Raw genomic sequence first — 25,204 nt, 5'->3', positions numbered from 1 at the left:
AAAAAATTTTCAAAAAGTTGATCACATGATTACATTTACCAATGACTGTTGTAAAAGCATGTCATAAATACGAGATCAGATATCTTTCGTTCTACATACTTTATAATTAATTCATATTACGCAATTTTCATGACATTGTCTGTAAATAATTTATAACGTTTCATTTTATTAATATTTCATTTTATAAATCGAGATTTTATACATATGTATATATAATATATCGTACTAATTCATTGCCATTAAATATTTACTACTAGGTTAAAATTCTTCGAAGATATATCAGTTGTCTTAATGATAAACTCATTTCATCATATTTGTAATTATTTCAAAAGCTTTTTCTGTTTGCAATGACAAATAATAGCAAAGTAATTTTCATTGCACGAAGATTTGTCCGAAATATGTTCTTACGGTATATATGTGTCTTTTAATTACAAATGGCAATCATGAATAAAATGTTAGTTCTAGAAATTATGTTAGTTCTAGATATTGATAAATACGCAAAAGTACTTATTATCAATATAACACGTGACTTTTCCGGTATTAATTCCGGTATTACATAAGTGCCATTTATTCTCGTTATCGTTCGTTATCGCTACGTCAAACAATAGATTTAACTGATATGAATCACTGTTGTCTGGGGACAGGAAAATACATCTTGAATTTCTTGTGATTATCCCAACATTGATAAAGATAATATTGATTATCTATATATACATATAATAAATATTTTATAATATAATACTATTCTAAGATAAATCTAATACATTTAGTATTCAGATTTATTCAATTAATATTAATTTCAACATATTTTTCAATGTTTTTAAATTTATAATATTAAAACTGAAAAAGATAATCAAAATATAGTTCAATTATTTTATCGATTATTTAATTATTTTACCGATCATCAAGATAGTAAATTATTAAAATATAAACTATTTTATTCTTAGATTTCACTATCGTTATAGCGTTTAGTAAACAACAGAATTTATTCATAAAACGATTTCACCAACTTCTCACCAATTTCTATTTACGTCGCAGTTTATATCACGTCACATGTGAACAACCTCTTAGTGCATTATATTCACCTGACATTATCTTTTTGTATGAAATATATTTATATCTTTTTACGTAAACGTAACGTAAATAAAAAACTTAAACGCGATAACATAAGCATAAGCGAAAAATTAATCACATAGATTAATAAAATGCAAATTGACATACTTTCTCTGTGAAATTTATTTATTTTTCCCAATTTACTGCCGTGCAATCTTTGATTATTATTAATGTATGTTTTGACATGCTATGTCATATTTTATGTCATTAGTAAAAACATTGTACGTTAATAAAATATATTCAAGAATTAACTCATAAATATCTTCTATATCGAGACCAAAAAGCGATATTACGTCACTGAAACGATTTAGTGATATTAAATTGATAATTTATTAAATGGTCATTGACCATTGATCGTGCTACTTTGAGAACGCATATAATCGTAGCCACATAAAATACTAATGTACAGTATTTCACTAAATTTATTCTGCATATTCATAAAAAAATTTATGTTATACTCATATAAAGTTTTTAAATTATTAAAAATTTTTTTTTTTAACTTTACGTTATATTCATATAAAATTTTGTCTAAAAAAATTTTTTTTATGATTTCTTCCTATGTAAAATTTATTCTATTAATATTTAATATTAATTTTTGAAGCCTATAAACACAATAAATATATTTTTAACAGTCATTAATAATATCAAACATATACAATCTAACCATCCATTTTATGTATTTTATTTTCGATATATTCAATGCATTGTTTATTTATTGTAAAGCACACAATTTTTGCGAGAATGTTTCTACGCTGCACATTTTCTTCACAAAGTAACATAGATCAATTACACGTGACTACATCATGTTATAGCAGTTGGTGCGTCAAAAATAGGAGTTAATAAATGTCACATCGTACGATATCATGCGTGATAAGCTGAACTAACATGCTAATTCAAAGTTGCGCTTGCAATTCATTCGGTGCAACGTTACACTCAATGTCAGCCACATCAATGAGCTAATTTGGAAATAATCTTCAGTGTATTACGATATAGTTCGATGTTTCTTATGCTTGATTCGTTAATAATATTTTATATTGTTTCTTTTTTGTGAACTTGATTTGATTTGAAATTTGTTTAACATTTAAATTTATAAAATAACAAAAAAAAAAATAGATTTCAAATAATTACCTAATAAAAAATGAAAATAGATTGAGCTCTTAAAAAAATATTTAAAAAATAAGATATTGCTTTTTATCAGAATATAATTTCTTTGCAATTTCTTTGGAAAACAATTTTTTTTTTTGGATAGTGTATTTTAGTCTAAAATATTTAGAAGAAAGTTATAATATAATTAAGTAATTTAAATAAATCTCACTTCACAGATAAACTAATAGATTTTACTCAATTACAGGGTAAAGTAATTTTACGCGATAATCACAACCTGCTATTATCGTAATGCAAGGAGTATTTTAAATATAATTTATAAAAAAATAATACGTATAAGAGAATGTGATTAATATATAAATTGAAAATAAGATAGAAGTTACAAATTATACATATTTTAATTATATCTTTGTAATAAATATAACAAGTATGTATATTTAAAGAAAATTATTTATCTGTTTCAGAAATACCAGAAATAGTTGGCAGAATATCAACACATAGTGATATATTGTGTTTTGAGGAACGAAAAGTGGCGTTTTAGTGCATAATGAGAACTGTATCGCGTTGTGGAACAATTGTTAAGTATTTTCCGATAAATTGAAAATTGCTCTTAGCGCAATACATACTGGAGACATCGTTATCGCGACTAAACGAAGATCATTTGTCGAGTTTGACCTTAAACACATGCGCGCAGAAAAAATAGCTTAAAAACGCAAATACTAGTCACAAATATTTAAAAGGGCCTAAATATCAATAAGAAAATAATCTATTTTATGAGGACAAAATATATACTAACAATAAGTGTAGATAATTAACTTTGTCTTCTAGTTTTATACGATATTCAATTTAAAGTACCAAAATAGTGATAATATTGTGAATTTAACGAGAACACAGCGACTGGCAAAATGCATTCCATACGTGCTCATCAATCATTGTGTAAACACAGAAGTGCTTTACAAATACTGAAGATCGCTACGAGATACTTTGCCGCAGATGTAGAATATAGACCAATCAGAAGTGTCCTTGTCGCCAATCGAGGTAAATAATCACTAATTCTTAGGATTTCTGTTCTTAGAATCTCTTCTTAGGATTTGTTAACTTATAGTAAAAGCTTTATGATTTCTTTTAATAAATAAAATATAAATATTTATCACTATCTCCATTTTTAGCGCAAATGCAAATAATTGTATGTAAAATTTAAATCTGATTTTATTCTGCTGTATTTGCACAGTTTATATTGCTATATGTTATTTACATAAGTTCTACTTATATAATAATCACTATATAATTAATACATATTTTCACTAAATAATTAAAAATAATTATTTAGGAAGTGTGATAAAATTTTTCCATTATAAATAATACCTGTATAGATATTGCTCGAGTACAATTGATTGAAAGTTAATGAACGTTAGGAACTTGATTTTTGTAGGACAAGGTTACGCGATTAATCAAGATGTGCAACAGCTTATGCTTGATTTAGAACTAGCATGACATGATTAGAACGAGAGTCTAGCACATTGCTAGGCACTTCGTTTAATTAATCCGTATCTTATAACACGTGAACCCCGCATGTTGTATCTCAGTGAATTTGATACAAAAGTATATTTTATTATTTCAAAAAATTATAAAATTTGATTTAATTATTATTTATTTATTTCTATTCGTCATTATTGTACAAATATTACGCGATCAAAAAATAATACGTGTTAAATTCCTCCTTTATCCGACTTCTTACAATTATGTTTAAAATTTTAATGCGTGAATTTAATAATGTTATAGGAGAAATCGCTATTCGCGTGTTTCGTGCCTGCTCGGAGCTCGGTATTCGCTCCGTGGCGATTTATTCAGAACAAGATAAGATGCAAATGCACCGACAGAAAGCGGACGAAGGTTACTTAGTAGGCAAAGGATTACCTCCTGTTCAAGCTTACCTGAATATCCTTGAGATCATTCAAGTTGCTAAGGAGAACAACATCGACGCCATACACCCTGGTTATGGATTCCTTTCAGAGAGATCAGATTTTGCTCAAGCGGTGACTGATGCTGGTATCAGATTCATCGGACCTAGTCCTAAAGTCGTTCAACAAATGGGAGATAAGGTATTTTAACCCTTAATCCTCCATAACACGTTCCATATCATTGATTCTCCAAATACTCGTAGTTCTCCAAAAATTCTTGAGCCAGAAGTCAAAAGTATGGTATGTACATCCAATCGATAGGTGGCTGCTAGACAAGCCGCGATTCAGGCTGGGGTGCCCATCGTTCCAGGAACAGATGGACCAGTAACGACTTCCGACGAGGCGATAGAGTTCTGCATGAAACATGGGCTTCCGGTTATCTTTAAGGCAGCATACGGAGGTGGAGGACGAGGTAAGTACAATATCAAGTACTAATAGTCATTCTGCTTTTGTTTACCTAAAAATAAAAAAAAATACTTATAGTTTTATAAAGTAATTCGTAAGATTTATTTTAAACTTTACAAAAATTTCAAATTTTAATATAGAAACGTGTATTTAAGTCTTAATTAATTAATTAATTAATTAGGTCTTAAATAACTCAAGTCTTTTCCTCATTTATCCTATTTTATCAAACTTAATAGTACTTAAGTAAATGAACTGTTTTAACTCTTATTTTATGAAAACGAGGTAAAGTTATTCGAGCAAACATTTCAAAAACATTTAAAAAAATACATTTTAAAGAATACAAGAAATACGTAAAACGTTTTGAAACTATTATTACTCAAGCTGTCATATTGTTTTGAGTTAGCAATAAAGTTTTTTCCTGATAAAGAGTGTTCTTTTTCTTGTTTAAAGTTACTATTTTATAAAAGTAATTCGATGTTTTGACATTATTTGACTTAGTATACTAAATTCATTTGAAAAAAGTATTATTTGATAATCTTTCATTAAATTTATTAATGTAAATCTATGTAAAAAACAAAAATAAATTAACCATAAAATGACGCAACAGATTATTAGAGACATAAGTGACATATAACAACGTACATAAATCACATAAAGACACAAGAAATGTCATATAATGTGTTACAAGTGTGTAAAAACGCATTCGTTTCATATTGAATAATAGAAAAACTATACATTTGCACACAAGATACGATGACAACAGATTTTATTTGACAATAATGGCACAATATAATAGATTTGCATATTTCATAATCCAAGAAAAACAAGTAGGTAATATCTGAAAAAAAAAATTTTTTTTTAAATTAAAATATGTTATAAATGCTTTAAAAAGTTCTTTTTTTCCTAATTAAAGATTATTATTGATGAAAAATTTCTCTTATAATGTTTTACACTAAATTAAATAAAATATAAAAAATAACAAGATAATAACATTTTGATTTTATATACATTTTAAGAGATACATTTTATAAAACTTTCTTCTTTTTTTAAATATATTTATATGGCACAAAATGTGACATTCTAAAAAATTATATTATTACATAGGTATGAGAGTCGTAAAACAAATGGAAGAAGTCCGTGAAATGTTTGATCGTGCATCTTCCGAAGCCGCAGCTGCTTTTGGAAATGGCTCTATGTTCATCGAGAAGTTCATCGAGAGACCACGTCATATTGAAGTTCAATTACTTGGGGACCACGCTGGCAATGTCGTGCATTTATATGAACGCGACTGCTCTGTGCAGCGTCGTCATCAAAAGGTCAGTAAGCCGGTTAATTTTAATTTAACTCACATAATAATCAGTTATTTAAGCATTATTGTTCGAGCATTAACTACTAATATCGCAATATGCTCAGTAATGTTTGTCATTCTTTTACATATCGAAATAGTTTTCTATTCTTATTTTAAAGAATATTTATTTGTCTTTAAATGTAAATTCACAATTAGTTTGTATAAACTAGAAAAAATCTGATAATACCAGTAGTAACTTTAAAATAAATTATTCCATTCACTGATTATTTTAACAGTGCAGCCTTTAAATAAATTAACTAGCTTTAACTTTAACTGTTAACTGTAACTGTTATTTTGTAAAAACAGAATAAGATATTCGATTACTAGAGGCATTTTAAAAAGATATAGAAAATACATAAAATATCATACAAGATATATTTTAAAATTATTATTGCTCAAGCTGCCGTAATATATTGCCTTGAGTTAGCAATCTTCTTCTGTGAACAAATTAGGAGTAAAATTTTACAAGGCTTCCTCAAGGATGCTTGAATATGAAAGGCAAGTACATACATTCCCCTATGACTATTTTGTTCAAAACAAGGACAATGATGCAATTACACATGATGTAATTATACATGATATAATTACACATTACATAATTTATGATTTTAATCTATCCACAAGTATCATAAAGATCACGTAATTTTTAAATTAATAACTCAGTTTTATAAAATGCGACGTCCGATTTCATTTTCAATTTATGAAAACACAACTTTCTCGTAAAATTTGCAGGTCGTCGAGATCGCGCCAGCTCCGTCATTATCATCTAAGATTCGTGATAAAATGACTGAATATGCAGTTAAATTAGCAAAACATGTTGGTTATTCGAATGCCGGTACTGTGGAATTCTTGGTCGACGAATCTGGAAATTTTTATTTCATTGAAGTCAACGCCAGATTACAAGTTGAACATACAGTAACTGAAGAAATAACCGGGTAATGAGATAGATGTAAAAAATGATAAATATCTCTTTTTCACATTTTTTACATTTGATTACATTCGTCACATTCTTCTTTTCTCCTCTTTTCTAATAACTAAATATATAATTGTAATATTAGTGCATAATTGTGTGTGTAATATTATAATTGTAATATATAATTATAATAGATATATATTCATTGGTTTACACAGGTATATATCATATATCATATATCATATCATTTATATTATTTATTCTTTCAGAATTGATCTTGTGCAATCTCAAATTCGAATAGCCGAAGGCATGACATTGCCGGAGCTCGGTATGACACAAGAAAAAATTAATCCTCAAGGATTCGCGATCCAATGCCGAGTGACTACGGAAGATCCAGCTAAGAACTTCCAACCAGACACCGGAAGAATAGAAGTCTTTCGTTCTGGCGAAGGCATGGGCATCCGATTAGACGGAGCTTCCGCATTCGCCGGAGCTATAATCTCGCCATATTATGATTCACTTCTCGTTAAGGTATAATTAACATAAAATAGTTCTTATTAAATATAAAATTATTATCATTATAATATATTACCAGATATATCTTATTTCTAATATAAATAACAAATCACACATAAATGTTTTATGTAAAGAAACTTCTTTCACAAAATATAAATAAAATATTATATCTTTTCATTTTCCATAGGTAATCGCCCATTCTGGTGATCTTCAATCATCTTGTGCCAAGATGAATCGAGCTCTCCGCGAATTCCGTGTGCGAGGAGTAAAAACAAATATCCCTTTTCTATTAAATGTTTTAGAAAATCAAAAGTTCCTTAACGGCATCGTCGATACATACTTTATCGACGAGCATCCTCAGCTCTTTCAGTTGCAGCCAAGTCAGAATCGAGCGCAGAAGTTGCTAAATTATCTCGGTTCGGTCCTTGTGAACGGTCCGAGTACACCGTTAGCTACTCAGCTGAAGCCGGCGGATATCAAACCGCATATTCCACAGATTGCTATAGGTATATAATCGATTATTAATGAATATAATAACAATAATTTGGGGTAATGCCGACTAAAAGATTTCTGAAACGTCTGTTAAATTTATATTCAAATAATATATGCAATAATGCAAATTCTATTTAAAATATGTATTTCTTAAATTATAATCATAAAACATTTGATAGCCAAATCCGGACCTTATTATAAATTTTGGCATTATAAACATTTGATCCATATTATGTGACAAAATTACTGGCCATAATTAGCACAGAGACGTACAGAGGATGTGCCTTCATGCGTGGGTCAGCAAATCAGGGGTTGTATTTTTTCTTTTTTAAATTTTTTTATGTGAATGGGATGTTTATTAATTCTTTGATCCAATTAATTAACATTGATATGAACGTTGCTACAGATTAATATAAATAACCGAAGATATAATATTTTTCAAAGTATAATTTTAGTAATTTTCAATTTGTTAACAAATAAATAAGAAAAAATTAATATAGAAAATATTTTTACATTCTCATTATGTATTATGTTTTTCTGATACATTGCGATTTTACTCTTTAGATTTATAATCTTACAGATTCATAAATATCAAATTTAATATAATGTTACATATACATATATAAACAGTTTTTAAATTAACTTTTTATTAATATACTTTTTTATTTATTTAATAAAAGCAAACAAAAAAAAATAACACAAACTTAAAATATTTACAAAAGAAACAATAAACATCCTTTTTGCTTATCAATAACAATCCGTTTCTGCTTTCTTTGCTGGGTTTACAGAAACACTCGTTATACCAAAAATCCTTATGTTATATCTTCATTTCTGGTGTGTTTTTGTCTCTAAATTCAAGCGTGATTTCTGCACCGCGCCGCATTGCACACTGCACACTGTGCGAATCAGTAAATGGGGTCACAAAACATCTTCATATGTCTCTATACTTATCGTCATTACATTAGTAACACAATAATAATAATAATAGTAATAATAGTATAATAATAATAATAAGAAAGCATGCTGTTTTTCTCCCGTTAGCGATTAATATATTATTCGTCAATAATTCTCAATATATCATTTTACGCATAATTAAGAAAAAATATATTAATAATTAATTGATATACAGTATGCATTCACGAGTAGGACAATTCCAATAAATCTAAATAAATTCAGAAAATCTTCGATTATTTGAAGATTTACCATCATATTTTTACATAGTGATTTACATTTTTAGATATATTAATTTCCTTCTCATACACATACACATTTCATTGTTTATAGCATGCTTTTATTTTTTTGTTTGGCAATTTTTTTAGACTTTGCTAAGCTTGCAGCTGCAGAAGATACCAATGATCCCGATGCACCAGGTATGGTTATAGTTATCATATCATGCCTTTTAGTGTTAGCTTATATTATAATATATTAAAATCCGGTATTGAGCAGATTGAGAAGATAAACTAAAGATGGGTATAGTATAACAAAGGAAAATTTTATGTATTTTTTAATTTATTCTTTTTTTCAGATTAGCAAAACTATATTTATCGAAATTTAATTGATTGATTTATTATCAAATTTGATTACAGAATTGAATATACTGGATAGAAGAGTAAGAAATAAATGATCACTAATAAATGCTATAATAATAAAATTAATATGTTGCTATAGCATATTAAAACATAAATTCAGTATTTAGCTTATAACAATATTAATTTATAAATGTGCTGCGTTTGCGCTTTTAAATATATAATTATAAAATTTCTTCTTATTTTAACCCTTGAAGCATTTTTCGAATAAAAAAATATGCTTAATAATGCAATATAAAATAATATTTAATGACCACGAGCATTTTCAAACATTCGCTGCATATAATTGCAAAAAAGAGTCAGTAGAAAATAGAGATAATGTAGATAATTAATATTAATAAAGATAAGAAAAGAAAAGATATTTAAAATATTTATAAATATTTAGAATACTTTATACAATATTAAATTAACAACTAAATAAGCATATTTATTTTATTTTTTATTGACTCTTCTTTTATTTATTTTTGACCATTGATAAATATCAATAACTTACCATTTTTTATAAATACTTTTTCACACTTTAACAACAGCACGTATCAAATAACGATCCATTATTTTCAGAAAAGCATCAAATTAATCTTCTTCTGTGCTTCTTTCCAGATATTTTGGATCCTCCGAAAGGATTCCGTCACATTTATAAGCAGCAAGGTCCGGAAGCCTTCGCCAAGGCTATTAGACAGCACAAAGGTCTTCTTTTAATGGACACTACATTCCGCGATGCTCATCAATCTCTTTTGGCAACTCGCGTGCGATCGCACGATCTGTTAACGATTTCTCCATTTGTCGCGCACAAATTCAGTAGCCTTTATTCGTTGGAGAACTGGGGCGGTGCGACTTTTGACGTAGCCTTGAGGTTCCTCCACGAGTGTCCTTGGGAACGGTTGGAGGATATGCGCAAGGCCATCCCCAATATCCCGTTCCAAATGTTGTTAAGAGGCGCTAATGCTGTCGGATACACAAATTATCCTGACAACGTGGTTTTTAAATTCTGTGAATTGGCTGTGAAGACCGGCATGGATGTTTTCAGGGTATTCGACTCGCTCAATTATGTGCCAAATCTGATTGTTGGTGAGTTTGGAAAAACTTTATTACAACGTGAATTAATAATAAAATATATATTCTCAAAATAAATATTTTTCTTCACTTTAATTTAATATGTATATTAAAAGGCCGATCTATAATGTCGAAATATTTTTTATAAAAATTTTTCTATTAAATTCTTCTTCAGGTATGGAAGCCGCCGGAAATGCTGGAGGTATCGTTGAAGCGGCAATTTCCTATACGGGTGATGTGAGCGATCCGAATCGTACCAAGTACAACTTGAAGTATTATGTCGATTTGGCGGACGAGTTAGTCAAAGCAGGCACTCATGTTCTGGCGATCAAAGATATGGCCGGATTGCTCAAACCAAGAGCAGCCGAGATACTGATTGACGCGATCAGGCAGAAGCATCCAGATGTACCTTTGCATATACACACTCATGATACAGCTGGAGCTGGAGTGGCTTCCATGTTAGCTTGTGCAAAGAGCGGCGCCGATGTTGTGGACGTTGCTGTTGATAGCATGTCTGGCATGACTAGTCAACCTTCTATGGGTGCTATTGTTGCTTCTCTTCAAGGTATAGTTAAAAAATAAATTTATATTTTTTTAATCGACTTCTAAAATAATTTTTCATTTAACTTTAAATAACAATTTTTACTTAATCTTAAATGTAAAAATTAATGAAATAGCATGAATTATATTCGTTATTTAAATTTTCATTATAAAACTAATATCAGTTTATTTAAATTAAATTTACTGAAAATAATAATTGCAATGTTATACATATATATTAAAATTAAATTAATATTTAAATTAATTAAATTTTTAATCATAATAGGAACGGACATTGACACAAAACTGGATCTCCCTAATATCTCGGAATATTCTGCATATTGGGAACAAACAAGAACACTCTATGCACCATTCGAATGTACAACAACGATGAAGTCTGGAAACGCGGACGTCTATCTTAATGAAATTCCCGGTGGACAGTACACAAATTTGCAATTCCAAGCTTACTCGCTCGGTCTAGGTGAATTTTTTGAAGACGTGAAGAAGGCGTACAGACAAGCCAATCTCTTGCTTGGTGACATTATTAAAGTCACGCCAAGCTCCAAGGTTGTCGGTGATTTGGCACAATTTATGGTTCAGAATAAGCTGACGGCTGATGATGTACTAAAGAAAGCGGAGGAATTATCGTTTCCTAAATCAGTAGTTGAGTTTCTTCAAGGCGCTATTGGTGAACCTCACGGAGGATTCCCTGAGCCATTGAGGTAAAAAGTATTTCGCACACGAACATAATGCACGCGTAATAATATCAAAAGCGATTATTTTCTCAGCGATCTTTCATTGAATTTAATTACATTTGTAATGTATTCAGATCAAAGGTTCTCAAGGACATGCCACGCGTGCAGGGCAGGCCAGGCGCGAGTTTGCTATCATTCGACTTCGCCGCCTTGAAGAAAGAGCTGCAAGAATCTCATCCACACGTCACCGAAAAGGACGTTATGTCGGCTGCGCTTTATCCTAAAGTAACGAAGGATTACCTAAATTTCAAAGAACAATTTGGTCCGGTAGATAAATTAGAGACCAGAGTCTTTCTTACGGGACCTAAAGTGGGCGAGGTATTCGATGTCACAATTGAAAAGGGTAAAACTCTCGGTATTAAAACTCTGGCAATTGCCGAGGATCTTACGAAGAATGGCGAACGCGAGGTATTCTTCGAGATGAATGGCCAGCTGAGATCTGTGTTCATCAAGGATAAAGAGGCTGTGAAGGTAAACGCGGACTTTCGATATTATTTTATACATTCTCACTATGTGTCAGACTTCAATTAAATTATAATTAAGATAAAATTAAAATAAAAATTATCATTAGGAAATAAGATTATCATTAAAATCGAAATTGAAATAAAATGGCAATTAAATTAACATTAAATATATGTCACTTTCAAACAATGTCAAATTTCATACAATTTTTTATTCTCTATACGCAGGAACTTCATGTGCATCCAAAAGCGGTAAAAGGTGACAGCAATCAGCTAGGAGCGCCGATGCCCGGTGAAGTGATCGACATCAGGGTAAAAGTGGGTGATACAGTAGAAAAAGGTGCACCATTAGTCGTACTGTCCGCTATGAAGATGGAGATGGTCGTACAAGCGCCTAGAGCAGGAAAAATTAAAAGTCTTGATATTAGCTTGGCTATGAAACTTGAAGGAGACGACCTCGTCTTGACATTCGAATAACTCGACTCTCATATTGATGAAACTGTAAGTCAATTCGCAACTTCTTCGCATAAAGATGACAATGAATATTTATTACAAAAACTGTTTACTTCGATAATGTGTGCGGAAGAGATCAAGATCTTCATCATACGAAATCTTTGCTATACGGAATTTGAATCGAATTTTTTTTATTCTGTGATCATCATTTTGTTTAGAATCGTCGATCACTGTATATTGAAATAGCCAAGTGGACAAAATATGATTTTTTATTATGAATGAATCTTTGCCATACATTGCAAAACTCTTGTAATAATTATTATTCTATTTATTAGATTGTATATATTATAAAATCACATCCTATATACATATACGATATATATGCTATATCAAAAACTGTTTTCTTTTTTATATGTAGACAATTAACACACAGACTGTCTCACTTAACTAAACATAAAATTTCATGTAGAATAAATCATTTTTCTAAATTTGTCTTCATTTAAAAAAAAATTTAGTTTTATTTTAAGATAAAATTTAAAAATTCTGTACATATTATTTGTATATAAAGGAAATGGTCAATATAATTAATGTGATAAAGTCGAATGAAGCTGCCTAAAAGATATCAAGTAATATAAAAAATAATATAAATATTAATATAAGAAAATTCATTCTTTTAGAAATTTAAAGAATTCGATAATAAAACTATCGCAAATTTTCCAATACAATGCGTTTTTCAAGGCTTTTGTGTAAAATAAGCGATTGATGAATGTTTGTTGAAAACTTGTGAGAAATTCACAGTTAGTTATACAGAAAGACATATATTAAATATATTCTTTTTATATATTTTAAAATATAAGCATAAATATATAATAGAGAGAGAAATTTCTAAGAAATAGGTATACAATTGTAGTCAATTTAAAATAAAATCAATGCATTTAAGAAAAAGAAAACATCAACTGTAAAAATTATGAAAACTTCTTGAGTTCAATTATTTTCAGTGCATTAATATCAATATATTTCAATGCATATATCAATATATATCAAATATGTTTGTATAAATCGATTACATCGGCATGATTAGTCTTATCTGTGTTTATGATGAACAATGTATAAAAGAACGAAAAAAAAGATCAAGCAACTTTTCTCTTCAGCTGTTCAGATTCTATATTAATTGTAGCGTGTAACATAAGCAATCATGCTGGTAATTTAATTACGATAATTCGAGTTAAGCCTTCACGAATGATTTAACAAGTACATGGAAAAAACTTATTCAGAGAACAAAGACAAGAATATTCCTGAAAAACCTTGTCTTTGTCTTAAAGATCAAGATCAAATGTTATATCTTTTGATAAAAAAGAAATCATTGAATAAAAAAGATTGTCTTAGCAAATAAATAATAAGCATAAGCATTATTATTATAAATAATAATAATAAGCAAGGCATATATATGTCCATGTTTTATAATTTTATAAATTACCTTAACACATAATTTTAGACAAATTATTATCCAAAAAAAATATATATATGCATGTACATATATTACAATATTAACTAATATTCAGTAATTTTTTAATAATTTACCCAAGCAAATTCAGTTTTGATATTTAATAACATACATATTTAAATATTTATTTTATATATATATAATTTATAATATAATTAAAATATAATTTATTAGCATTAAGATTTAAAAAATTAAAGAAACAATTAAAAAATATTTTAAACATTAAAAATATTTTTTAATTGTTTCTTTAATTTTTTAAATCCTAGTGCTAATAAATTATATTTTAATTATATTTTAATAAATATCTTGATATTATTTCCATATGATTGCACATATAATTTTCGAGATTTAACATTATTAATAATAACGCTTATTATTAATAATAAACACTATTATTAATAATAAATATTTTAGACATCTGAGAGATATAAATACTTGTGCCTAAAAAACTTTTTGAATAAAAGAATTAATAACTAATTACTATAAGAATGTGTTGTGAGGACAGGATTTTAGGAGACAAACAAAAAACTTTAAATATTCTGTAAAATTTGAAGCTTAGTGCATCCATTTATTGTAATAATCCATCATATACTCGAAAGAAGAAAAAGTTTTCACGAGTCTCTGCAAATATGCGAAAACGTGGCAATAGACTTGTCATCTTTAAGTTTGGGCGTATACAGCTCATAAATGACAATGGTAAGAGACTGTCACCGAACGCCGAGAAATATATATATATATATATAATTTGCGAACGCCGAGAAACATATATAATATATAATTTGTATATATATAAAACATTGTATAAGTTAACACTTCTGACTAAACTCTTATGTATCGAAATCGATACAATATAATTACAATATATCTGTATAATAAATATGAAATATTGATATATATGTATATATATAATGTTTAATGTATATATATATATATATATATATATATATATATATAATAATCGTAATATTTCTGCTCCGATATATTTAGCAATATCTTGTCTGAACGAGAGAGATAAAAAGAATTTTTTTAAAATATTTTTATCTTTTAATAAAGTTTCGCGAGATTACTTGCTAAGAAGGTCCCGAATTTCTCACGCATTGCGCGTCCATTAAAAGAAACCTGGTTTCCATTATGGAGACTGCGTTATCGCAGTCGCATATAATTTATACTAAAGCGATTTTCGGTGACTAGATATTTTGAAACCGTAGATTTCTCCGTTTTACAAATACTTACATTGGTAGTAACATGATACATGCAAACTAGAGGTAAACATATGTCGATGAGAAAGATAGAGTGAACTAGTGAGAAATTGAGAAACTTTGGAAGGCAAAAAGTGGGTGAATTCTTAAAACTATCGGCCCAATCGATGAATTATTTCACAAATAATTGGTATATTATTCGTGAAAATTATGACATCAACTCGACGAGTCGATAGTTTGATAGTAATTGCTTGTTGATAAACTTCCTTACGTTATCGGACACGTTCGAATAAAATAGTTAAAATTAATAAATTGAAATCGAAAGCGATATCGCGTAAAGAACGGGTTATCATACCATGCACACATATTGTCATCATTATTAAATAATATAAACGTGAGGGTTGAAATAAGTTTACGACGCATAAAGGTTGAACTTTCAAAGCTGCCGCATCTGATAAAATGTGCATAACACGCGATTTAACCCTTTGCGTCCCAAGGTTACCATCATGCCATAGGTAACGAACACTTATTTTGCACTCGTATCCAAGCCGTTTGGCTATTCTGGTATATGAAGGCCACTCCATAATCGCGAATTTAAATGCGTATTATTTATTTATACTATGCTCGAATTCGTAAGATGAATTTCGTTCATTATACTCAAATCAAAAAGTTAATCGCTAATCTTCAAAAGTAGATATTTATAATACAATATATAAAAATAATATATCACAAGTGGTGCATAAATTCAACAAAATATTCTGTCTCAATAATATGTCTCATATATAAAATCAGAAAATTACATATATTTTATAATAGTGATAGAAATAAATAATAATATATATATTTTAATTAATAAAACACATTTTACTAATTTTACTTCCAGTACAAATAAAGAATTTAAAATGCTTTCGTTGTAAAATTTGTTTCTATCATCACTAAAGCAACATACGTTCGTTGAATCAACAGGTTCTTCGATGTTAATAATTGGTCGCGTGACAATATCGCGTATTCATTTAAGTCAATATATCAATGTAGGGAAGCTGCTCAACAAGCGAATATGTATCTCTTAAGAATCGGCTTTAGTACAAACAGTAGATAGCATAGGTATTCAAAGTAGAAAGTGTAAAGTATCACAAGAATTACAATAATCGTAATAATTACATTACGTCGCAAATATTAAGTTTTTGACCTTATTACATCGATCGCACAGTAATTACAAGCGCTTTAATCGCATCCCGCGCTTCAAACACCCGCCGATAGACAAAGGGATCTCTATCAAGTCGGATAATTCTCTGTAAATACATCAGTCTTTGACACAATAATTATTATAATGACACCACTGACAGAATAAAGCCGCGAGAAAGATCGTTTTATGGTATAAAGACAAAAGTACTTACATAAAACACTTGTTATTTTATTTAGAACGTGGTCGAATGTAACGTGCTGCATTGCCAGAGGAAGATATCTCTGCGGATAAATTCTGAGAAGGAGATTTTAATAGAAGAGAGAAAATGGATTTTTTTTAATGAAGTCCATTAATATGGTACATAAGCACTTATCATGTAGCTCAGCAAAATTGCTTTTTATGCGTGATAAGCCAAATCACTCGATTGGAGAATAAGACGTCAATCCCGTATTATGTTGCAAAAAGTGTGTTTCTGTTATACGTAGATTTTGATTATGAGTACAATATGAGATTTTAAATCTATTTATCTGGAACCGGGATTACACGATGATAAATAAATAATTGATAGTTGCACGGATATATTTTATGTATATACTAACCAGAAGTTTATGCGTAATGTTTGTGCCGGAATGGCAGAAAGAAAATAAGTAAAAAACGATAAATTTATCTAAAAAACTCTAAAATGTACACAATGTGACAAAAGTATCACAACGCGATAATAAATTTAATTTCGTTAAAGTTCTCTCGGTTCCATCTCTTTGAGCGAATTTCGCTCTAATAAAGATACAATTGTAACGATTTTATACTTGAAATTCTGCTAGAATTAGCAGCAATTAACTAACATTATTATCAAATTTCGATCAAATATTTTAACCCACAAAGGTGCACCAAAACCAATTTCCTTAGGCCATACAATTTATTTCCAATATCTGTAATCAAAGCGTATGCGAACAACACACTGCAGCTCACAATTTAAGTCGCTGTGGCTTGCGGCTGAGGCGGTGTCGGCGCCTGTGTGTTGACATTTGGCCTATAAAACCGATTGACTAATTGTTTCAAACTCATTACAACGCCTAATCCGGTTGCTGGTTCCATATTGATGAATGAGTCGAGATTATCCTTGCACGCTGGAACGTTTAAGATGCAACGAATAAATGTCAAACAGATGATCATATACATATATACACATATATGCTATTTAAGAAATTGTAGCGTAATAAAAATCAGATCTAATTGAACAAATAAATATTTGGAAAAAATTACTATAAAACAGATCATATCAATTTTGATTACGTGAGATGTTTTTAAGAATTTTTAAGAAATTATAATGCTTCAAGAGTTATACAGGAAATTTTTTAAAAATTTCAGAACTTTGTTAGATCTCTACATACTTGGTGTCGAGATCGGAGGATAATCTGGCGGTGTTTTGATCCATGTGCCATCCTTGCGTTTCATATGATGCCGACTTGATGCGAACTGTTGCAAATATACGCTGGCAGGTACCAGACGGAATCTTCTGTGATATTCAGGCCGCAATGCTTCATCAGATCTGAAGGTTTCAGTGGCATATTTCCAGAAATGTGTAGGGAACGGCAGAGAACTCTCTAAATCGTACACCACTGTCCTTTCGTCAGGCGCATAGATGAGAATAGCATGGTAATCCTACAGACAGAGCAACTTGTAAAATATTATAAAACAAAGGTGTTTTTTGATTAATTATTATTCTTCTATAGTACTAACCCACACAACTAATTTGTCTTCGTCCTTTCCTGCCCGTTGACGCCAAAGGGGAACGCTTCGTCGTGAATTGCTTACGAAAACAACATGACAATGTTGTAATTCGGAAGGATGCCTAGTGGCTACATCTTGGCAGAGCTTCCATACGTTTTCTTCACTGAAATTGAGTACATGTTTCCCTTCATCTTTAATCAAAAACGAACGGCTAATATCCTGATTCATTTTTTGCACGAAACGCAACGGAACAATTTAATTAGTGCATATAATTAATAAAATATATACACAAATTGAAATTGCAAAGTATACCGTATATAAAAAATAACTGTGCATAATAAAAGTGCATAATAAAACTGTGTACAAATATGTTTAAAAAAATCTCATAGGATATCATATTTCGTATCACATCAATATCAAGCAAAATATTCGAGGCAAAATAATATTATTCGAGGCAGAGTAAAAAAGTAATGCAACATATATTATTAAACAGATTTAAAAATACAATATCAATTAAAAATTGGTCATTGATTACAAAATAAAACACAATTTATTATGTATTAATAAATAAGAAAATATATTTAAGAGAAATATAAATATCAATCTTCACTCCATTTGACAGCATTTACCTTTTTTCAGAAAAATTAGGAGAAGAATTTTAACTTGAATTATTTGTTCTATATAATGTTCTATAAAACTTAATTTAAGAAAATAAAAAGATATACAAATTTTTAAAAAATATATGATATATGTAAATTTATATACATAATAATATACATAAAAATATATGTAAATTTATGTACCTGTTTCATAAAAAACAAGATAAATTAAAGATTAATAAACAGATATATTTATAAATATCATACAACTTTGAAATATTATATCCAGGGATGATTAAATAAAATATTAAATCCATTATGATGAAAATAATACAATGAAATTATAATTGTAGCATACAGTAAAATTCAATCTGTTAATTCAAGAATTCGTTTAAAAATGGCAAAGATTTCCAGAAACATTGATAAACATAATGCATAATTATTAGTTCGAATAATCATAAATTTAGCACAATAAAAAGATTAGTCTAGTTTTCCGACCAGGCTACGTGCTCTTTATAATTATAAGAAAAAGGAAACCAACGTAAATGCAAGCGATTCGTGCAAGCGATTTAACACAACACGACCTCGCGTGTGCATTATCTATCGTATGCATTATTAATTGTAACAAAAGCGGGCTCATATATTCGTACTGCTTAAGTCTTAAGTGGCACGTAAACGAGCCACGAAATGTAATATTGACACATGCCTTGAATCGGTAAATACTCGTTACTCTAAAAGCTATTTCAAAAGTAGCTAGAATAACATAAAACATGAACAAGCAATCGCATAAAATTTTTGATATATTGTACATTTATCAATAAGAAAAATCCTATTAAAATGATAGAAAATATATTATTATATTATGCATGTATGAAATAAATTGTAAAATTATACACTTATATATCAAATAATAAATGTTTAAATAGAATGTTTAATAAATATATAATTTTTATGAAATGCATATAGGAATGTTTATATTATTAATACATCATGATATAATATACATAGCTGAAATTGATATATTTATCGAAAAAAATATAATTTCTATATATTTATAAATCAAGACTTCGTCATGAAACACACAATTGATGAGACAGAGAAGTCTGACAAAATTTCTATTAATTTATTTAACGTGAAGTTGCTCCTTTCTTTATTTTTAAACAATCAATATACACATAATATACGTTGTCAGAGCTACTGTTCTACTTTTCATTCTGTTAATTTACTATACATACAGGAACATTGAGATGTATCGAAAGATGTAAATGATTAGAGAAAGATATCTAATTTCTTTGTATATTTATATAATTGTTTTGAATCGTACGCCGCGCACATACTGCAAAGATGGCCGCAAACTCGCTGTCTGCGCCATCGCAACGTATCGATCGGAGCACGGTGCATGCCGCAATACGACGCGTTTATTTCTCTGAAGATCGATCGCCGCCCCCCCGGGGCACGCCATGTCGGCCAATCAGGGTGTACTCACCAGTAGCAGCTCGTATTCACGCAATCGGACGCCTTCGTGAACAACGGCACCAGGGGCTTAGCGTTCCCGGTCACGCGAGCTTCCACGGCCATATCCTACGTTCGCGAACGCGCTTATCTTATCGGACGTGGGACACTATGCGAGATACGACGCGAATCGAGACACACACGCGCGCGTTAAGCAGACCACGCGCACTTTGCGAGCTTCATAACGAAGTGTCAAAAATTACTGCGTCTCTCTCGTTCTCTCGACAAACTCTCAACCGCGATCCGCGCACCTCACTGATCGGAGCATTGTTTGATTACTGTACCTCACTTCACACCTCAGTGCGGCTCGCCAGCATCCCCTCCAGATCGAGAAAATCCCCCCACTCCGCGACATCTAGGAACATGCGCAATCGACCATTGCTTTAACTTTAAGACGTGTTGACCATTGCCTTAAGGCGTGTTGACAATGAGACGCAACGCAGAATGTTTCTCTGAATTAAAAATTTTTTTATTTTTTATTTTTCTTATATTACTTATGCTATAATGAAGTACATTAAGAATACTATATCAATTATTACCTGGCGTCAGATATACTCGAATTTTGTGTCAAATGTCCAATTATTTAAAAAATTCTTCGTTTGTTTTATCCTTTATATTATTACTATATATATCCTCTTCTCTCTCTCTCTCTCTCTCTCTCTCTCTCTCTCTCTCTCTCTCTCTCTCTCTCGCTACCCTAAAAACATAATGCTCATATAATAAACATAAAAAATATATAATGTGTGTTTATTAAATCAAGATATTTGCAATCTTTTAATAAACCGGGGAATAATGTTATTATCTCTATTTTTTATTACTATTCATTAACTGTACATTTTATATTTTATATAGCTGATAAAGTGTGTCATATATATATATATATATATATATTTTTTTTTTAACTTTTTAAAATTCTTTTTTTTTGTGATGAGTCTAGCAATATTAACTACTTTTGTAATAAATCATGTACGTAATTAAAAACTAAGTGACTAATACGGTTAATTACTATATACGCCTTTGTAAATTTAAAATGTAATAAAATATATACATATATATATGTTGCATTTTTCGTAATTGTTTAATATTAGATTCATTTGACTATTTCTCATTAATAGCTTAATGAAATAAAGCTTTTATTTTGTACTAATATCGTTTCGTTTATATGACGTGAAAGTTTTCTTTTTAATTTAATTTTGACATATATATATATATATATATATATATACATATTGCCATTTTTTATATTGATATATTGTCTAACTTTTAATGAGTGAAATTAGCATGTGAGACAAATAAAAATAACTTTATTCAATTGTAAAAAAGAAGTTATAATTATTCTTATCCACATTTGTCGACAATCATCATATAATTTTTTACAAAACGTTCGTCTAATCTTTATACATATAATTAGAACAAAATTGTTTGTCCGCAACTAATGTTGATAATGATAATGTAAAGACCTTGTGCTCTCCACGATATCACATGACTAATACTTATATCATGCTTATCATGCTCATATAAAGCTTGTCCGCATTCATCCTATTTTTCAGTTTTCACCGATTTCTCGTGGAATATCGTCGTGTGTTTATACATTTTTTTCTATCCACTAAAGTCACGTAATAAATTGTGCAATATACGAGATAATAACAGTAATTGTAGCAATGGCTATAAATGCTGCAAAAGCTGTACTTAAACAAGGAAAAACAGCATTATTTATATGCGATGTTCAGGAAAAATTTGTTAAGGCTATACACGAATTCGATAAAATTGTCCAAAATTCAACAAAATTGGTAAATAAATCTATCAAATTACGCATAATAAATGCTTATAACACATGCGTATACCATGTATATATATACAATGTATATACATGTAAATACATGTAAAATATACATGATTGATAATTTATATATATTAGAAATAATCAAATTTGATTGAAATCATCACATATATTGGGAGGTTATGACATTTTGTTATGTAATTAGATATTATAATTTATTTTTAAATTGATATAAGTGTATTGTAATGTAATACATTATTATAGCAATGTAAAATATGTTTGTTCACAGATCAGTGCTTTGAAACTGTTGAATGTGCCTATGCTAGTTTCTGAACAAAATCCAAACTCTTTAGGAAAAACCATACCTGAAATTGATATCTCTGAAGCAAAAGGACCCTTTGCGAAGACCCAATTTAGTATGCTTACTCCTGAAGTAAGTACACGCGCAAATCTTGTGGTGTATCTATAAAATAATATTAAATAAACATTGTAATATATAGTATTATATATCAATTTTAATATTTTTTACATATTTTACATTTTTTAGATTTGCAAAGAGCTTGAAACACTTTGTTTTGGAGGAAAACCAGACTCCATTATACTCATAGGCATTGAAACACATGTCTGTGTAGAAAATACAGCTATTGACTTGAGACGAAGTGGTTACGAGGTTCATACTGTTGCAGATTGTTGTTCTTCACGTACTCAAGAAGATAGATTATTAGCTTTGGAGGTGATTATATGTTATTCTCTTTCAATTTAATAATTGTGTGTATATGTATATATATATACACACATACATATATATATTATTAATAAGAAATATCTTTTTTATAGAGAATGCGAGATATAGGATGTCACATAAGTACTTCTGAGAATGTTATATTCAAAGTTTTACGTGATGCAAATCATGAACAATTCAAAAATGTACTGACTCTCATCAAAACACCAACTCTATACACAGGACTAGTTTCTACATCAAAGATATAAATGTTCTTAAAAAGTTCTCTACATATCAATTGTAAATCTACATCATTTGTTTATATATAGTATATATAGTTTTTTTTTCAGTTTTTAATATATTTTAATAGAAATTTTAAGCAATTGTAAGCAATTCTAAAATAAAATATTTTATTTATACAAGACATACAAAGTATAACACACTGTATTAAAATAGTGTATAATGTAAAATACCATATATAATAATAAGATATACTGTAAATCAAATAGACATTAAAAATTGAGCTTAGCTTGTTTATTTCATGCCTGTTGAACCAAATCCTCCTGTACCTCTGTTTGTATCATTTAGAGATTCTACTTCTTCTAATCTAGGATACATAATCCTTTCACATATCAATTGAGCTATACGATCACCAGGTGCAACTTCAAAATCCTCATTGCTATGATTAAACAGTACTACGCCAAGATTACCACTGTAAACAGAAAATAAAAATATATTAGTATATTAATATCTGGATTCTTTAATGACTTTAGCATATAGAGAACCTATATACATACCGATAATCTGCATCAATAACACCTGCGCCTACATCTATGTGATTTTTCCATGCTAATCCAGATCGTGGTGCAACTCTGCCATAAGTACCGAGAGGAACTTCTATTTGTAAATCAGTCTTAACTAATTCCTTGCCATGGGCTGGTATAAGGTACTTGTATGCACTGTATCACACAAGAAACAGAATATTTTTAAAATCTTTTATATAATTATCTTAAATAATTACTTTATAAGCACTGTTTAGAAGAGAAAGAAATTTTATAGTAATTATCAAATATTATCAAAAAGACATTATGTAAATGATAAATAATTGTTAAATTTATTTAATACACTTTGTTTTGAATTGAATAGTTAGGTTATTATATATTGAAGCTTATATTAATTTTTAATATTCCAAGTATCTGTAATATCTGCAATAATTAAATAATAACAAAAAGGCATTACTGTCTGATTAAATTGCTTCTCGCATATTATCTGCATAATGTTTAATAATAACAATGAATAGTAGAAATTAGAGAGAGAGTATCCCCTTTATAGGAATGATATATACCTTCGTAAATCGTATCCTGCCGCATATTCCGAACCTTTAGTCGGCGCAAATGCTTTATCCGACAATTTCGCGAACTTCAGCGACATGATTCCTTCTTTTTCAGACATAATTATTATCCGTGAACAGGCTTCACTGCGAACACGTCACAAATATCACGCTTTACCACACTCATCTGCCGGTTTGCCGCCAATTTTTTGGCGGCAAACAGCCATATTGATATTTACTTAAGGCGTGTTCCAAAATTTACCGCCAGTACTGAAAATCTATAATATGTGACGTGAACTATAGATTTTCAGTACTGACAGTCAATTTTGGAACACGGCCTTAATTTGCATATATCTCATTATTATTATAAACTGTTATAAACTTACTTAATCTGTAATAATCGCCGTAACTTGCAAAACCAAAAAAAGAAACGTGGCATATTCCAGCAATTGCAATTGTTGAAAGCTATATGTATTATAAAAAATCAATATTTATTATAAAATTATTAAACCGCGAAATTTTCAAATTAATATTCTAATTAACAATAAGCAATAATATATTGTTCTACCTTCTGCTCCCGAGTCGTCTTATTTTTAGTCCTCTCCAACTCTTCTTTCTTTTTATCGAAATATTTACAGCCGATATGTTGCTGATCCTCATATAATATCGGTAAATGGATTAGATCTTGCTCTCTCGTTAATTGAGCCGTTGTGCGTTAATTACGCATGATAGTATACGTGTCCCATTTTTACTATATATGTAATAATCGAACCCTTTTGTTTCATAATAGTATGCAACGTTATTCGTAACTTATTACCGCAAAGAGCGGCGCACTTTTAATACGGATATCAAGTCTAAGCAGCTTATCTTGTCCTTGTCATGCGGAAGTCGCTCTGGCATACACCTGATTAATAATCGTAAAAGAGTCTCAGAGGTAGGATC

The 25,204-nt window shown here is 29.4% G+C and overlaps 3 protein-coding genes across 7 annotated transcripts in view; 2 read left to right on the top strand and 1 right to left on the bottom strand.

Moving 5' to 3' along the window:
• Positions 1–18,098, top strand: part of Pcb (Pyruvate carboxylase) — a 24,471-nt gene extending 6,373 nt beyond the window's left edge. For 3 of the 5 annotated variants that reach the window (XM_083055324.1, XM_083055335.1, XM_083055340.1), the window contains exons 2-14: positions 2,682–3,255; positions 4,000–4,319; positions 4,440–4,590; positions 5,688–5,899; positions 6,664–6,866; positions 7,114–7,375; positions 7,548–7,866; positions 9,172–9,222; positions 10,039–10,506; positions 10,667–11,056; positions 11,318–11,753; positions 11,861–12,257; positions 12,476–14,151. In XM_083055324.1, the coding sequence (XP_082911450.1) occupies positions 3,123–3,255; positions 4,000–4,319; positions 4,440–4,590; positions 5,688–5,899; positions 6,664–6,866; positions 7,114–7,375; positions 7,548–7,866; positions 9,172–9,222; positions 10,039–10,506; positions 10,667–11,056; positions 11,318–11,753; positions 11,861–12,257; positions 12,476–12,724 (3,591 nt within the window). In that variant the 5' untranslated portion in view covers positions 2,682–3,122 and the 3' untranslated portion in view covers positions 12,725–14,151. Of the gene's footprint in view, positions 1–2,681; positions 3,256–3,999; positions 4,320–4,439; positions 4,591–5,687; positions 5,900–6,663; positions 6,867–7,113; positions 7,376–7,547; positions 7,867–9,171; positions 9,223–10,038; positions 10,507–10,666; positions 11,057–11,317; positions 11,754–11,860; positions 12,258–12,475; positions 14,152–17,957 lie in introns of those variants that run through there. The other 2 variants (XM_083055331.1, XM_083055349.1) reach the window with 2 other exon arrangements.
• LOC145946063 (protein N-terminal glutamine amidohydrolase) lies at positions 14,742–25,204 on the bottom strand. The gene is made up of 7 exons (XM_083055463.1): positions 24,831–25,204; positions 24,649–24,727; positions 24,278–24,409; positions 23,730–23,891; positions 18,330–18,483; positions 17,981–18,251; positions 14,742–17,716 (listed from the first exon to the last, which is right to left on the bottom strand). The coding sequence occupies exons 2-7, from the start codon at positions 24,699–24,701 to the stop codon at positions 17,562–17,564; spliced, it is 927 nt and encodes a 308-aa protein (XP_082911589.1). The 5' UTR covers positions 24,702–24,727; positions 24,831–25,204; the 3' UTR covers positions 14,742–17,561.
• On the top strand, positions 21,794–23,455 carry LOC145946043 (isochorismatase domain-containing protein 2). The gene is made up of 4 exons (XM_083055427.1): positions 21,794–22,221; positions 22,501–22,644; positions 22,759–22,944; positions 23,049–23,455. The coding sequence occupies exons 1-4, from the start codon at positions 22,093–22,095 to the stop codon at positions 23,199–23,201; spliced, it is 612 nt and encodes a 203-aa protein (XP_082911553.1). The 5' UTR covers positions 21,794–22,092; the 3' UTR covers positions 23,202–23,455.

Source organism: Prenolepis imparis, unplaced genomic scaffold, assembly GCF_030444845.1.
Source record: "Prenolepis imparis isolate NDT839.2.m4 unplaced genomic scaffold, iyPreImpa1.0 SCAF_2, whole genome shotgun sequence".
Classification (NCBI taxonomy): domain Eukaryota; kingdom Metazoa; phylum Arthropoda; class Insecta; order Hymenoptera; family Formicidae; genus Prenolepis; species Prenolepis imparis.
Note: the sequence above shows the minus strand (reverse complement) of the source record. Positions and strands in the feature narration are given on the sequence as shown.

Excerpts from the sequence above, each read along its gene's own strand:
- LOC145946043 (XM_083055427.1), top strand. The coding sequence starts at position 22,093 with ATGGCTATAAATGCTGCAAAAGCTGTACTTAAACAAGGAAAAACAGCA. Across the intron at positions 22,645-22,758 it reads TTAGTATGCTTACTCCTGAA|ATTTGCAAAGAGCTTGAAAC; the intron begins GTAAGTACACGC and ends TACATTTTTTAG. Across the intron at positions 22,945-23,048 it reads ATAGATTATTAGCTTTGGAG|AGAATGCGAGATATAGGATG; the intron begins GTGATTATATGT and ends TCTTTTTTATAG.
- LOC145946063 (XM_083055463.1), bottom strand. The coding sequence starts at position 24,701 with ATGCCACGTTTCTTTTTTTGGTTTTGCAAGTTACGGCGATTATTACAG. Across the intron at positions 23,892-24,277 it reads GCAGGATACGATTTACGAAG|TGCATACAAGTACCTTATAC; the intron begins GTATATATCATT and ends TGTGTGATACAG. Across the intron at positions 18,484-23,729 it reads GTTATTGATGCAGATTATCG|TGAAGAAAACGTATGGAAGC; the intron begins GTATGTATATAG and ends ACTCAATTTCAG.